The sequence below is a fragment of the Contarinia nasturtii genome, unplaced genomic scaffold, assembly GCF_009176525.2.
Source record: "Contarinia nasturtii isolate CC-2019 unplaced genomic scaffold, AAFC_CNas_1.1 Cnas_scaffold_2229, whole genome shotgun sequence".
Lineage (NCBI taxonomy): Eukaryota > Metazoa > Arthropoda > Insecta > Diptera > Cecidomyiidae > Contarinia > Contarinia nasturtii.
The window spans coordinates 75,088-88,058 of NW_022199552.1; the positions used below are offsets into that span (position 1 = coordinate 75,088).

At 39.8% G+C, this 12,971-nt stretch overlaps 2 protein-coding genes across 2 annotated transcripts; one reads left to right on the forward strand and one right to left on the reverse strand.

Annotated features, from left to right (window-relative positions):
* Positions 1-840: 840 nt before the first annotated feature.
* LOC116348025 lies at positions 841-1,908 on the reverse strand. Its single transcript, XM_031778875.1, has one exon. It carries the CDS (start codon positions 1,906-1,908, stop codon positions 841-843), a length of 1,068 nt encoding a protein of 355 aa, XP_031634735.1.
* Positions 1,909-4,049: 2,141 nt separating this feature from the next.
* Positions 4,050-12,464, forward strand: LOC116348076 (linear gramicidin synthase subunit D-like). The gene has a single exon (XM_031778938.1). It carries the CDS (start codon positions 4,074-4,076, stop codon positions 12,120-12,122), a length of 8,049 nt encoding a protein of 2,682 aa, XP_031634798.1. The 5' UTR covers positions 4,050-4,073; the 3' UTR covers positions 12,123-12,464.
* Positions 12,465-12,971: the final 507 nt, after the last annotated feature.

Genomic DNA, 12,971 nt, shown 5'->3' on the forward strand with positions numbered 1-12,971 from the left:
TCTGATATAAATTTTCAGTGACGCGTTCGTTCATATACATACAAATATTAATATTGCGTCGCCTCTGAAAGTCTAACACAAACAAAAGACGTGTTTAATGTCATAATCAAAAATAATAAGCAAAAAAAGTGCTGTTTTCATTGAATTCTATTATTTTCGTGTTGTTTACATGTTATCGTTCTCTTGAGGTAAAAGAGGCGACGCAATATTAATATTTGTATGTATAATGTATATGAACGAACGCGTCACTGAAAATTTATATCAGAACATTTTCAGATTTACAGTATTGCGTCACAGTGAGAACTTCGAAAGAAGTGTTTTATACTTAATATAAATTCTATTAATTATTTTCGTTATTATTATTGCAAAACTTATTCAATTTATACAATTTTGCAATTTTATTTGCAAGAAAAAAATATATGAGAACCTGGCGTGACAGAGATGGCGCTTCTTAAATCGAGTCGCGTTCAAATACATTGTCAATATAAAACGTAAGTGATACTCGGAACGATCAGTTAAACAATATTTCTTTTTGTTAATCGATGCAGTTTCCATCGGTCCCATTAAGTCGGTGTGTATTAACTCAAGAATGTCTTTGGATCGAGTTTCACTTACGACAACTTTTTGCACGCGCACAAATTTCACATTGTTTAGCTGATCGTTCACCACCCACATAGTTGATACCTGATATATTCGCTTTCATTTTTTGCATTGTATTCAAGTTCATGTGCCCCAGGCGTCGATGCCACGTGAGTGCATTCGATTCAAATACTTTATCGCTGTATAAACATTTTTCTGATTTTTTTCAGATTTTATATACGCCATTCTTGGGTGTACACTTCACAATAATTTCGCCGTTTGCATTTTAATAGTGCATGCATTTTTATTGAAAATCACAATGTTGCCCTTTTGGCAGATTTTATATACTGAAAGTAAATTCACCACAATATCAGGCATGTGTAGCACATCGTCTGCTTCAATTTCAGTATCTTTTAGCTCGATCGTCACTTTTCCACGTTTTTCTACTTTCATTTTGCCATTATTCGCACTTGTTATTTCACTTATATTGAAATGCTTCACACTGCGCATATTTTTATCGCTGGGTGTCATATGACGTCCGCAGCCGGAATCAATATGCCATTCGTCATCAAATGTATCGTCTTTGCAAATAAGTGTTACAAATGCAGCTTTCTTCTTGGAATCATCTTTTCTATCAGATTTCTTATCATTTTGATCATTTTTCGACTCCTTTTTGTCACATGCATTGCTAAGATGAAATTTGGATCCGCAAGAGAAACACTTTCTCTTTGGTTTTTTGAATTTCTTCCCCTTGTTGAAAAAAGCACTTGATGCATTCGATAGCTGTAGATCGAATAATTTAGAATTAACGAAATCTGATGTGACCGGCTCCGTATTTGTTTCCAAACTATATATTACTGGTCGAAATTCCTCAGTAAGTCCAGCAAGCGTGAACGCCACTATTGCTCTGTCATTCATCGGAAAACCAATTCCATGCAGCTTATTAAACGATGATTTTAGCTTGGCTATATAGTCATTCATGTTATCGCAATCCTCAAGTCTTGTTGTAGTTACTTCGTGCCAAAGCGAGATCTCACTCGAAAGGCCACGATCCTCATATAGGTTTTTTAATATATTCCATATTTCAAGAGCTGATTCGGCCGTTTGAATGTGCACATATATATGAGTTTCAACACTAAGTGAAATGATTGCTTTTGCTTTTGCCAGTTTTGCTGCATCCGTTAAGACTGCTATATTTGGTGTCAAAGTGCTTGCAGGCTTTAATGCAGTTGACAGTTCTTGAAAAGCCAATACATTTTCTATTGCGAATTTCCACGAATGAAAGTTTTCCGAACCTTTCGATTTCACAATGTCGAATTCTTTACCCATTTTATTTGAATGTGAGTGAGAACACATAAAAGTTCACCAAATTAAATTCCAATTTAAACTTTTCCCCTGACTATTTTTAATCGAACACATCAATTTTAATGATGATTTTGGGCAGTGATGGTTTTTTCCTATCTGAATAGCGCTAGCTATTTTTTGCAAATTTGATTGTGTGGTGCCGATTGATTAATTCGCAAGAATTTGTTGTTGATTTTGAAATACTCGACACTTCTCAAGTTGCGTTCATTTTGATTCCGAAAAATGTCTGTTTCTTCCTCAAAGCCGACTACATTGCAATGAATAGGTCACACTGCAATTATGTTCCATAAGAGACTGTATAAAATGCAAAACTATAGCACAGCTAGTGCCACTACGTACAACTATGGAGTTCTAGTCAGTTGTTTGTTGTCAGTCTTTTCACTAGTTGGCGGCAACTTAGTATAGATTACATTGAATTCCATCGTGGCGCTAGCTGTGTGACACTTTGAGCATAATTTCGGTACGGAATAGGTACTTTGCAGAAATCTGACTGTACAGGATGATTGGAGGTCGCGAGGAATAGAAATCATTAGATTTTGAGCGACTTTGGTTGATGGACAACAATTTTATGCCTGTAGTTATACCTATGAAGAAGAGTCCAATTTTCGTCCAAAAGTTAGACTTTATGTATTGTGGGTTTTTTGGCACGAGAAAACCGAACCCGATTTTAATTTTGAGATACAATCAATTTTTGATACAGTTTCTTTACACAAAAAAAAATAACATTCTGAAAGTTTAAAGAGATTTCAATCAAAATTAGGGGTACCTCCCATACAAAAAATTTTTGGCTTGTGAAAAAAATAACATGTGCAAAGTTTCACACCATTAAGGTAGCATACAGACATGGCTCCCATACAAAAATCCAAATTTTTTGTGACTTTGTTATGAAAAGTGTCGCACAAATGGGTTCATCATGAAAGTGTGAAAAATCTTTTCTCGAGTACTTCTGCTATTAAATTAAAGAATATTTCGATGCCAAGGTTTGAACATATTTTTCGGTCTCTTTAAGATAATAATTTTAAAATTATTTTGAACTAGCTTAATAAAATACGCATCTACCACCGTGCGGAAAAGTTCGTCTTACTCCCGTAAGACTCTTTATTTCTCTACTAGGATTGACGGAAAAATCGAACAATTCAACTTAAAATAACGTCAATCTCAGTTGGATTTGGCCTAAAACGTCCTAAATTAGTTAACTGACTAGTCAGTCAGTAATTTTCCACAAGGGTTTAAATGATTGTGTTTAAAATTTCATTGGTTTAGAGTCTTCAAAAAAAAACCACAATGACATCATGTCAGTTACGGTGAAGATAGCGATCAAATAGGATACAGTTTTTGTTTTATTAGTGTGTTTTAACCAACTATCATGATCGGTAGAACTTGAAATGCAATACGATGTTTTACGATGTGAAATTGGTCATGCAAATGTGCAACAATATTCATAAATGTGACAAGTTGGCGATTTGTCGAGGCACTCATGAATCATGATGGTTGCTTTTAACCAGTGTTTGTCAAATGGCTTGCTATATAGAGCTTGCTTGCCTGCGTCGCCTATCGTGCGGCAAGCAACCAAACATGCGGACACATATACGGCAAACGAACCATATGTACCAAACAGTTTTCGTTCGTGCGAGATGCGGTATCTATGTAGACGTATTGGTTGCACGTACGAAAACCGTGTAGTAGATATGGTTCGTTTGCCGTATATGTGTCCGCATGTTTCCTTGCTTGCCGCACGATAGGCGACGCAGGCAAGCAAGCTGCTTATAGCAAGCCGTATGATATTCTCTGCTTTTAACTCATTCCTTAATCTTTTTCGTACCATGACTACACAGAATTTTTGTATTACGATGAAGAACCAATCTAATGGTGAGCTCACTCTCCCCGATGCTTCATTGGTGCGAAGTATTACGACGCGTGCCCAGCGCGAGATGTTTCTTATTCAACAAATGCGTCCTGAAAGTAAATGCAACATTTCATCTTACATGATTATCCGTGGTCCATTGGATTTGGAAGCTCTAACAAATGCGATCAGTCAGCTTGCTTTGCAGATCCCTTTATTCCAAACACGGTTTGCTTATTCGGATGGAGAACTCTGGCAGATACATGATCGAAATATACGTCCAAATATGAGAACAATTGATATCAGCAATCACTCCAAGCCGTTCGATGAGGCATTAAAAAGAATGAGAAAGGCCGAAAATCAGCCCTGTGTTATAACCGACGATAAATTGTCTGAATTTATTTTCTACATCGTCGATAACAATACGCATGTCCTTCATGAAAAAGCTCATCACAGCATTATCGATGGCAGATCCCACTCTAAGTTCGATGACATGATCATTAACGCTTATAATAATTTAAAACAAGGCAAACCAATCGTTATTTTGCCTGAATTACATTTTGATGCACTCGCTCAAGCGGACCTCGCCTATAAAGCTTCAGTAGAGCATAAACAAGACGAGAAATTTTGGAAAGATCGAGTGCAGTCATTGAAGCACCATGCTTACACACAGCGAAATGTCGATTCTCTGTTGAACAAAATCACTAATCGTTATACACACTCATTGAGTATCAGCGAACGCCAAAAACTTCAACAGATAGCAGCAGAAATGCATATTCCAGAATCCATTCTCTATATTGGCGTATCAAAACTATTGTTTCGAAGCCTACATGGCAATGAATATGTAAGCCTCAGCTTACCAGTGAGTGGAACGTATTTGAGACGAGAACTTGGCATGACATCTAATATCGTGCCACTGCTATTGTGCATACCTGACTATGCTACGCTCAAAGAAGTCTTTATGAATGTTGCTCAAGAAACTAAATCCGTTCTTGCCCATCAACGTTATCGCATCGAGGAAATTCTACGACACGCCAATTTTGGACCACACATCAATGTTATGCTTCGTGATAATAGACAGGAATTTGAAAATTGCAGTTCCACACATCATTTTGGCACAAACATCGATACCAACGAATTACAAATAACATTCTGGTCTGAACGTCCAAATGGTCGTCTTGACATCATGTTTGATGATATTGTGGAAGGGCATTCAAAAGAACAACTTGTTGCTTTAAAAGATCGTTTCAATTTCATTTTGGCTCTTGTTGTTAGTGCTCCGAATACTACCGTAGCCACACTTAATGAACGCTGTCGTGCTGTCTCCACGAACGAGCAGAATGAGAGCTTTTATGCAAATCGAAGAACTCCAGTTGCAGCTGGATTTCTGCAGTGGGGTCGATGTGTCGATTCATTAGTACGTCTCGTGAATTCTAAAACATGGGTAGGAAGCGGTCCCAGTCCTTTTGCAACCTCAAAAGTACTTCTTATCGATCGAGCGGTGAGCATCAGTGGACTGAAACGCGTAAATGATATGAATATACGCACGGAAGCACCGGGAACATTATTGGCAATTGACGAAAATGCTTGGCACGTTGCTGTTGCAGATGGAGTTGTTAAAATAAGTGATTTCCTTGATGAAAGTGGGCGAGCCACATCAGCTCGGATACTTGCCAATCAATGTCATCTTCTCGCAGGTGATCTACTTCCAGTAATAACTCCTGAACAAGCCGAATTTTTAGGCGCAACATATGCACAGGTCATGCTATCGAATCCACATTGGTCTCATTGTCTTGCCAACTTTGAATTATGTAAACTTTCAATTGTGCAAAACTATGCTAATCAACCACCGGTATGGGCCGCATCTGATTTTCAAGATTTATCACCTGTAAGATTCAGTGCAACAGAGCTTATTGCCGCATGGCTCATTTACATCGCTCGACATACCCAAATGTCACAATTACAGATCGGATGGGATGCAACTGAATCGAATGAAATTTACCAAAATGATGATGTATTGGCAACACGGATTTTTGCTGAAACTGTACCATTTTCGACATCCATCGATTTCAGTGAAACCTTTTCAAGCGTTGTGGCCAACGTAGAGAGAGATTGCAAGGAAATGGTTAACAACTTACCATGCTTGTCTGATTTGATCGTTCGACATGCCATATGTTCCTCAAATGACTTGCGCAGCGATAGACACTGGGAATTGGCCGTGTCCCTCATCAACACGCAAGAAGAATGCCCCTCGAAAGACGCTCACGGCAGTTTGCTTACGCTTCAGATCAACAAAAATAATGGCTCTTTTCGTTGGATCTATGATAATAATAAGATATCAGAGGAGGAAGTAAACCGTATATCATCACATTTGCTGGTTTTACTTGCATCTGCTCATAGCATAGATCAATCACAGAAACCCATTGGCCGACTGAATTTACTACCCAAAGCTGAACGCGAACTGCTTCTCAATATCTGGAACCAAACTGATATAACTTATCCTGCTAAGAAGTGCATCCATCAGTTGTTCGAAGAACAAGTCAGGCGTGACGGTTCAGCGATTGCGGTGGAATGTGAAGGAGAAACTTTGAACTATGATGAACTCAATACACAATCAAATCAACTAGCACACTATCTGATTTCCAAAGGTGTTAAGCCAGATGATCGCATTGCACTTTGCGTTAAGCGCAGCACAAAAATGATTGTAGCTATACTAGGTATTTTGAAAGCCGGCGGCGCTTATGTACCACTCGATCCTGAATACAATAGTGAACGGCTAAGAAATATTCTGAGGGACGCCGATCCAATGTGTTTGTTGGCAGATTCCACTGGCCAAAAAGCACTTGGAGATCATCATGTGTCTGTGGTTAATTTGGACCATATGTTACCCAATGGCCTGTCGAGTGATAACCCGGATTTCTCTAAACTCGGCCTTACTTCATCTCATTTGGCATATATAATTTATACTTCTGGTTCCACCGGAAGACCGAAAGGGGTGATGGTAGAGCATCACTCTCTGCTCAATTTGGTTCAAAGTCTTGCTTTCATTTTTGATATAACTCTGAAGAGCCGCTTTTTACAGTATGCTTCTTGCTGTTTTGATAATAGTGTTGGCGAAATTCTAACAACTTTGACAAGTGGAGCATGTCTTTGCATACCAAACGAAATAGTACGTCGAATGGATAATTCCTTGATTAGATATATGAATGACGAAAAGATTACCCATGCGCCTTTACCGCCGGCTATCTTCCGAAACACACAAAAACTAATCGATTCAACTGGGTTGAAGACTTTGATTTTAGGTGGCGAAACACCGTCGTTATCCTTGCTAAAAACTGCCGTTAGGCATACTGCAGTTTTCAATGGCTATGGTCCAACTGAGACAACCATAGCTGCGACCACTTGGTCGTGTCCAATTGATTTTGATAGCCATTCAATACCAATCGGTCGTCCAATATCTAATAATCGTATTTACCTCTTAAATGCACAAGGTGAACCGGTACCATTGGGAGCCGAAGGAGAACTGTATATTGGCGGCGCTGGTGTGGCTCGTGGCTACCTCAACCGATCTGAACTTACCGCCGAGTGCTTTTTGTCCGATCCATTCAGTGACAAACCATCGGAACGCATGTATCGCACTGGTGATCTGGCACGCTATTTGCCTGATGGAAATTTAGTATTTTTGGGACGCATTGACCAACAGGTTAAAATTCGTGGTTTCCGAATTGAGCCTGGTGAAATTGAAGCTCATTTAGTGGAACATCCTTTGGTGCGCGAAGCGGTTGTACAGCCATGGAAGAATGGGATTGATAGTGATACCCGTCTGGTGGCATATGTAGTAGCCAATCCTGATGCATCACTCGCCAACAATCTACGTACGTATTTGAAATCTCTATTGCCTGATTATATGGTGCCAGCAGCATATGTGTGTCTATCATCATTACCACTCACACCAAATGGCAAATTGGACCGACGTGCACTTCCAGCACCGGACGATGAAGCATTTGCCCATCAACTATATGAAGAGCCGCGAGGCGAAATGGAAGAAAAACTGGCTGAAATCTGGAGTGAGCTGTTAGGTATTAAGCGAATCAGTCGAAATGACAATTTCTTTGCGTTGGGCGGGCATTCTTTGCTGATTGTACGAATGGTAGCACTATTACGAAAGGCCGGATTGGATACCAGTGTCAAGAAAATATTTGATGCTCCCACCTTATTTGCACTAGCAGAAACTCTCGGCAAACATCAGTCGTTAAGTATTCCACCCAATATGATTACTGAAGACAGCACGAAGATTACTCCAGATATTTTACCTCTTATTAGCCTATCTCAATCGGAGATTGATTTTCTAGTAGAACATGTGCCGGGTGGTATAGCCAATATTCAAGATATTTATGGGTTAGCACCATTACAAGAAGGCATCTTGTTTCATCATATGATGGCCGAGCAAGGCGATCCATACTTAAGAATGCGTCATTTACAATTTAGTGATCGTGAAAAACTTGATGACTACGCAATCGCGCTGAAACGGGTAATTGAACGACATGATATTCTGCGAACCGCCTTCATCTGGGAAGGACTCAGTGAACCGGCACAAATCGTTTTACGTCAAGTCCCTCCAATACTCACCGAAGTCACATTGGATGAAACCAATGAATCGGTTCTAGAACAATTAAATAGCCGCTTTAATCCACGTCACTACAAACTAGACCTGACCCAAGCACCTTTGCTACGTGTATTTGCCGCTCAAACGTCTGAAGATAATTGGGTGGCAATGATTCTCATGCACCATTTAATCACTGACCACACAACACTAGAAAGAGTGAATGTAGAAGTGCAAGCCATTATCGAAGGACAGAGTGAACAGTTGGCCACACCCACACCATTCCGTCATGTAGTGGCTCAAGCTCAACTAGGAGTTAGCCAAACCGAACACACTAAGTTCTTCGAAGAAATGCTTGCTGATGTTGATACACCAACCCTTCCGTTTGATCTGAGCGACGTTCATGGCGATGGGACTGAGATTGATGAAGTGCATCTTGAGTTACCACAGGAGCTTAATAATCAGTTACGGGAGCATGCACTTCATTTACATGTTAGCTTGGCCAGCCTTTGTCATTTGGCTTGGGCACAAGTACTTGCTAAAGCCAGTGGACACAAGACAGTTGTCTTCGGCACCGTACTATCCGGTCGTTTACACTCCGGAGAGAATGACAGTTCATTAGGGTTAATGATAAACACGCTACCAATTAGGCTGGATATCGATGAGAGGACGGTAGAGAGCGCCGTGCGTCATACTCACTTTCGTTTGAGTGCATTGCTAGAACATGATAATGCATCGCTTGCGTTGGCGCAACGTTGTAGCGGAGTGCCAGCAAGTTTGCCACTTTTCAATGCGTTATTGAATTATCGTCATAATCAGCCGAGCAGGGAGGTCACTACGACGATCCATGGGGTCTCATTCTTGGGCGCAGAGGAGCGAACTAATTATCCAATAAACCTGGCGGTAGAGGACGACAGTGAGGCACTGACTCTGACAGCCCAAGTGGTGTCTCCAATATCAGCGGCACGGATTTGTGGTTATATGCAACAGGCTCTCCTCACGCTTTCCTATGTATTAACACACACACCACAGCAGCCTTTACGAACATTGACGGTCATGCCACCAGAAGAACATGATATGCTATTACATAGTTGGAATCGAACGACTGTCGATTATCCACCTGTTTGTTGTCTTCATCAATTATTTGAGGCACAAGTGGAGCGTAGCGGTCAAGCCATAGCGGTGGAATTTGAAGGGGAAACTTTGAGTTATGCTGAACTCAATGCACAAGCTAACCGATTGGCACATCATTTGATCACGCGGGGAGTAAAGCCAGATGATCTCATCGCAATTTGTGTTAAACGCAGCACAAAAATGATCGTAGCCATATTAGGCATTTTGAAAGCCGGTGCCGCTTATGTACCACTCGATCCAGTCTACTCAAGTCAACGGTTACGAAACATTTTGGTGGATGCGGATCCATTGTATTTGTTGGCAGATTCCACTGGTCAAGAGGCACTTGGAGTTCATGATATACCAGTGATTAATTTGGATCAGCCGTTACCAGACGATCTATCAACCCAAAATTCGGACGCGTGCATATTGGGACTCAATCCAAACCATTTGGCTTACGTAATATATACATCCGGTTCTACTGGAACACCGAAAGGTGTGATGGTTGAGCATCAGTCTTTATTCAACTTGGCACATACACAAACTTCTATTTTCGGGATAACTCCCAAGAGTCGTATTTTGCAATTTGCATCCTGCTCATTTGACGTTAGCATGGATGAAATCATGAGAGCTCTAACAAATGGAGCATGTCTTTGCATACTTAACGAAGAAATACGTCACAGTGACACTGCTTTGCTTGACTTTCTAAGTACCGAGAAGATTACCCATGCAACTTTACCTCCCGCTCTGTTCCGAAACACTAAAGCGTTGACCAATTTAAAGGACATACAGACGTTGGAATTTGTGGGCGAGCCGCCTTCGTTATCATTGCTCCAAGCTGCTGCTAACGAAACTAAGGTTTTCAATGGTTATGGTCCAACCGAAACAACCAACTGTGCGACCAACTGGATATGCCCCATAAATTTTAACAGTCCCTCTATACCCATTGGTCGTCCGATATCGAACGTACAAATATATCTGTTGGATTCACGTGGTGAACCGGTTCCATTGGGGGCTGAAGGAGAACTATATATTGGCGGTGCTGGTGTGACCAGAGGCTATCTAAAAAAACCCGAACTCACAACAGAACGATTTTTACCTGATACATTCAGTGAAAATCCAACAGCACTCATGTATCGTACCGGTGATCTGGCTCGTTATTTGCCTGACGGAAATCTAGTGTATCTAGGACGTACTGATCAACAGGTTAAAATCCGTGGTTTCCGAATTGAGCCCGGCGAAATTGAGGCCCGTTTAGTAGAACATCCTTTGGTGCGCGAAGCGGCCGTACAGCTACTGAAGGACGGACCCGATAGTAATAACAATCTTGTTGCCTATGTAGTGGCCGATCCAGATGCGTCACTCGCCAACAATTTACGTACATATCTGGCTACTCTATTACCTGATTATATGGTGCCAGCAGCATATGTGTGTCTATCATCATTGCCACTCACACCAAATGGCAAATTAGACCGACGTGCACTTCCAACGCCGGACGATGAAGCATTTGCCCGTCAACTATATGAAGAGCCGCGTGGCGAATTGGAAGAAAAACTGGCTGCAATCTGGAGTGAACTGTTGGGTATTGAGCGAATCAGTCGAAATGACAATTTCTTTGCGTTGGGCGGACATTCATTGATGGTGATGAAATTTTCCAACCTGGCAAAGAAATACTATAATATACACGTTGATGCGCGCGGTTTGTTTTCCTTTCCAATACTCAAAGACTTGGCAGAGAGAATAACTAACTCTCCCAACAAACTGTATTGTGATGAAGCTATTCCAGTTCGTCATCGTGGCGATCAGATACCCATATTTTTCTTACCAGATGGTTATGGAGACATTTCATATGCTTTTGAACTAGCACACGAGATTGATGAAAGTGTTCCTGTTTATGTGTTACCGTGGTTTTCACCAGAAAAAGAGCAGCCATCATCCGTTGTAGAAATGGCCAATACAATGATTTCGCTGATGAAGAAAGTACTGCCGGATGGCCCTTGTGCTATAGCTGGTTACTCCTCTGGAGGTATTCTAGCTTATGAAATAGCAAATCAACTTATAAACAGTGGCTACCCAGTCTCATTTTTGGGTTTAATCGACACGTCTCCTCTCACAAAAACGAGTGATACTAATTGGTTTTTGTATTCTATTACATTGAAATCTGCCTTCTTCAAAACGTTAAATGATATAGAGTGGTGGGAACGTGTAAGTAAATTGCGTCTAAATGAAGCAATTGAAGAAGTTAAATTAAAAAACGTTGATTTGAAAAATGCAGATATCGAATGGGAAGCATTGTTATCGAAACAACGGGCTCATTACCATAATATATGTGCAGGGTATAAGATCAATTCACTACCAATTACCGTAAATTTGCTTAAGGCATCAGAGTTTGATCAGTCACATGGTCGTAATATGTACTTTGCTAAAAATATTCAAACACAAAAAAGTGTTGGTGATTTTAGTAAAATGTATAATTTTCCAAAAATTGAATGGGACAGTAACCATCTTTCAGACGTGCGCATTATTCCTGTAAACGGTGGTCACTTTACAATGATGACAGATCAGAACAATCGAACTTTACTAGGAAAAAAAATAACTGAATTATTACTATCAAAATAAATATAAATGTGTTAAGATTACGGTCTAGGGGGTTCCGACTTATACGAATGTTCCATATGCGAGCGAATGTTTCATACAAATTTTGCGAATGGTGGCGGATGTTTCATACGAATTTGCGGACGGTGTCGAATGTTTCATACACATTTTGCGGATGGCGCATATGAAAAGTCATATTTTTACATTCAAAAAGTCAAAGTGACAGATTAGTTGACAGAGATTCAAGCCGAATTGATATTTTTTTGGTAATATTGAGTGAAATTTTTCTAAAATGGTAAATAAATCTTTGTCACTCGTAATATAATCACTGTAAGGCACCGTTGTGAAAGGTTTTTATTTTGATTGACGAAACTTTCAATTTCTTTTATATTATCTGAATTTATTTCTAAAATCTCACTTTTCGAATCGAATACGGCTTCTAAAATAATATTCAACAAAAAATCTTGTAATTTTTTTTTCGACTGTTTTTCAAATTTAGTTGAGAACAATCACATTGTGTTTGAAACTGCTACGACAAACTGAACACAGCAATGTGTATGTACAAATGTCACACGACAGTTTGTCGCATCTAGCAAGACGTATGCGGCATCCGCGAATGGTTGCGAATGAAATGTACGAATTTTCTAAGATGTTGATGCGGATGAATATACTTTACTTCGTATATTTCATGTATGAATAGAAAAATGTTCATATATTCCGTATAAAATGGCATTCGCATATAGTAAAATGCCCCTTGATTACGGTTATTTATATAATTATAAAATTTCAAAATTATTATTCAATATAACCGATTTATATAATAACTATTTTGAAATAATAAATATAATAGAAGAATATGCATTGTAAATGTTA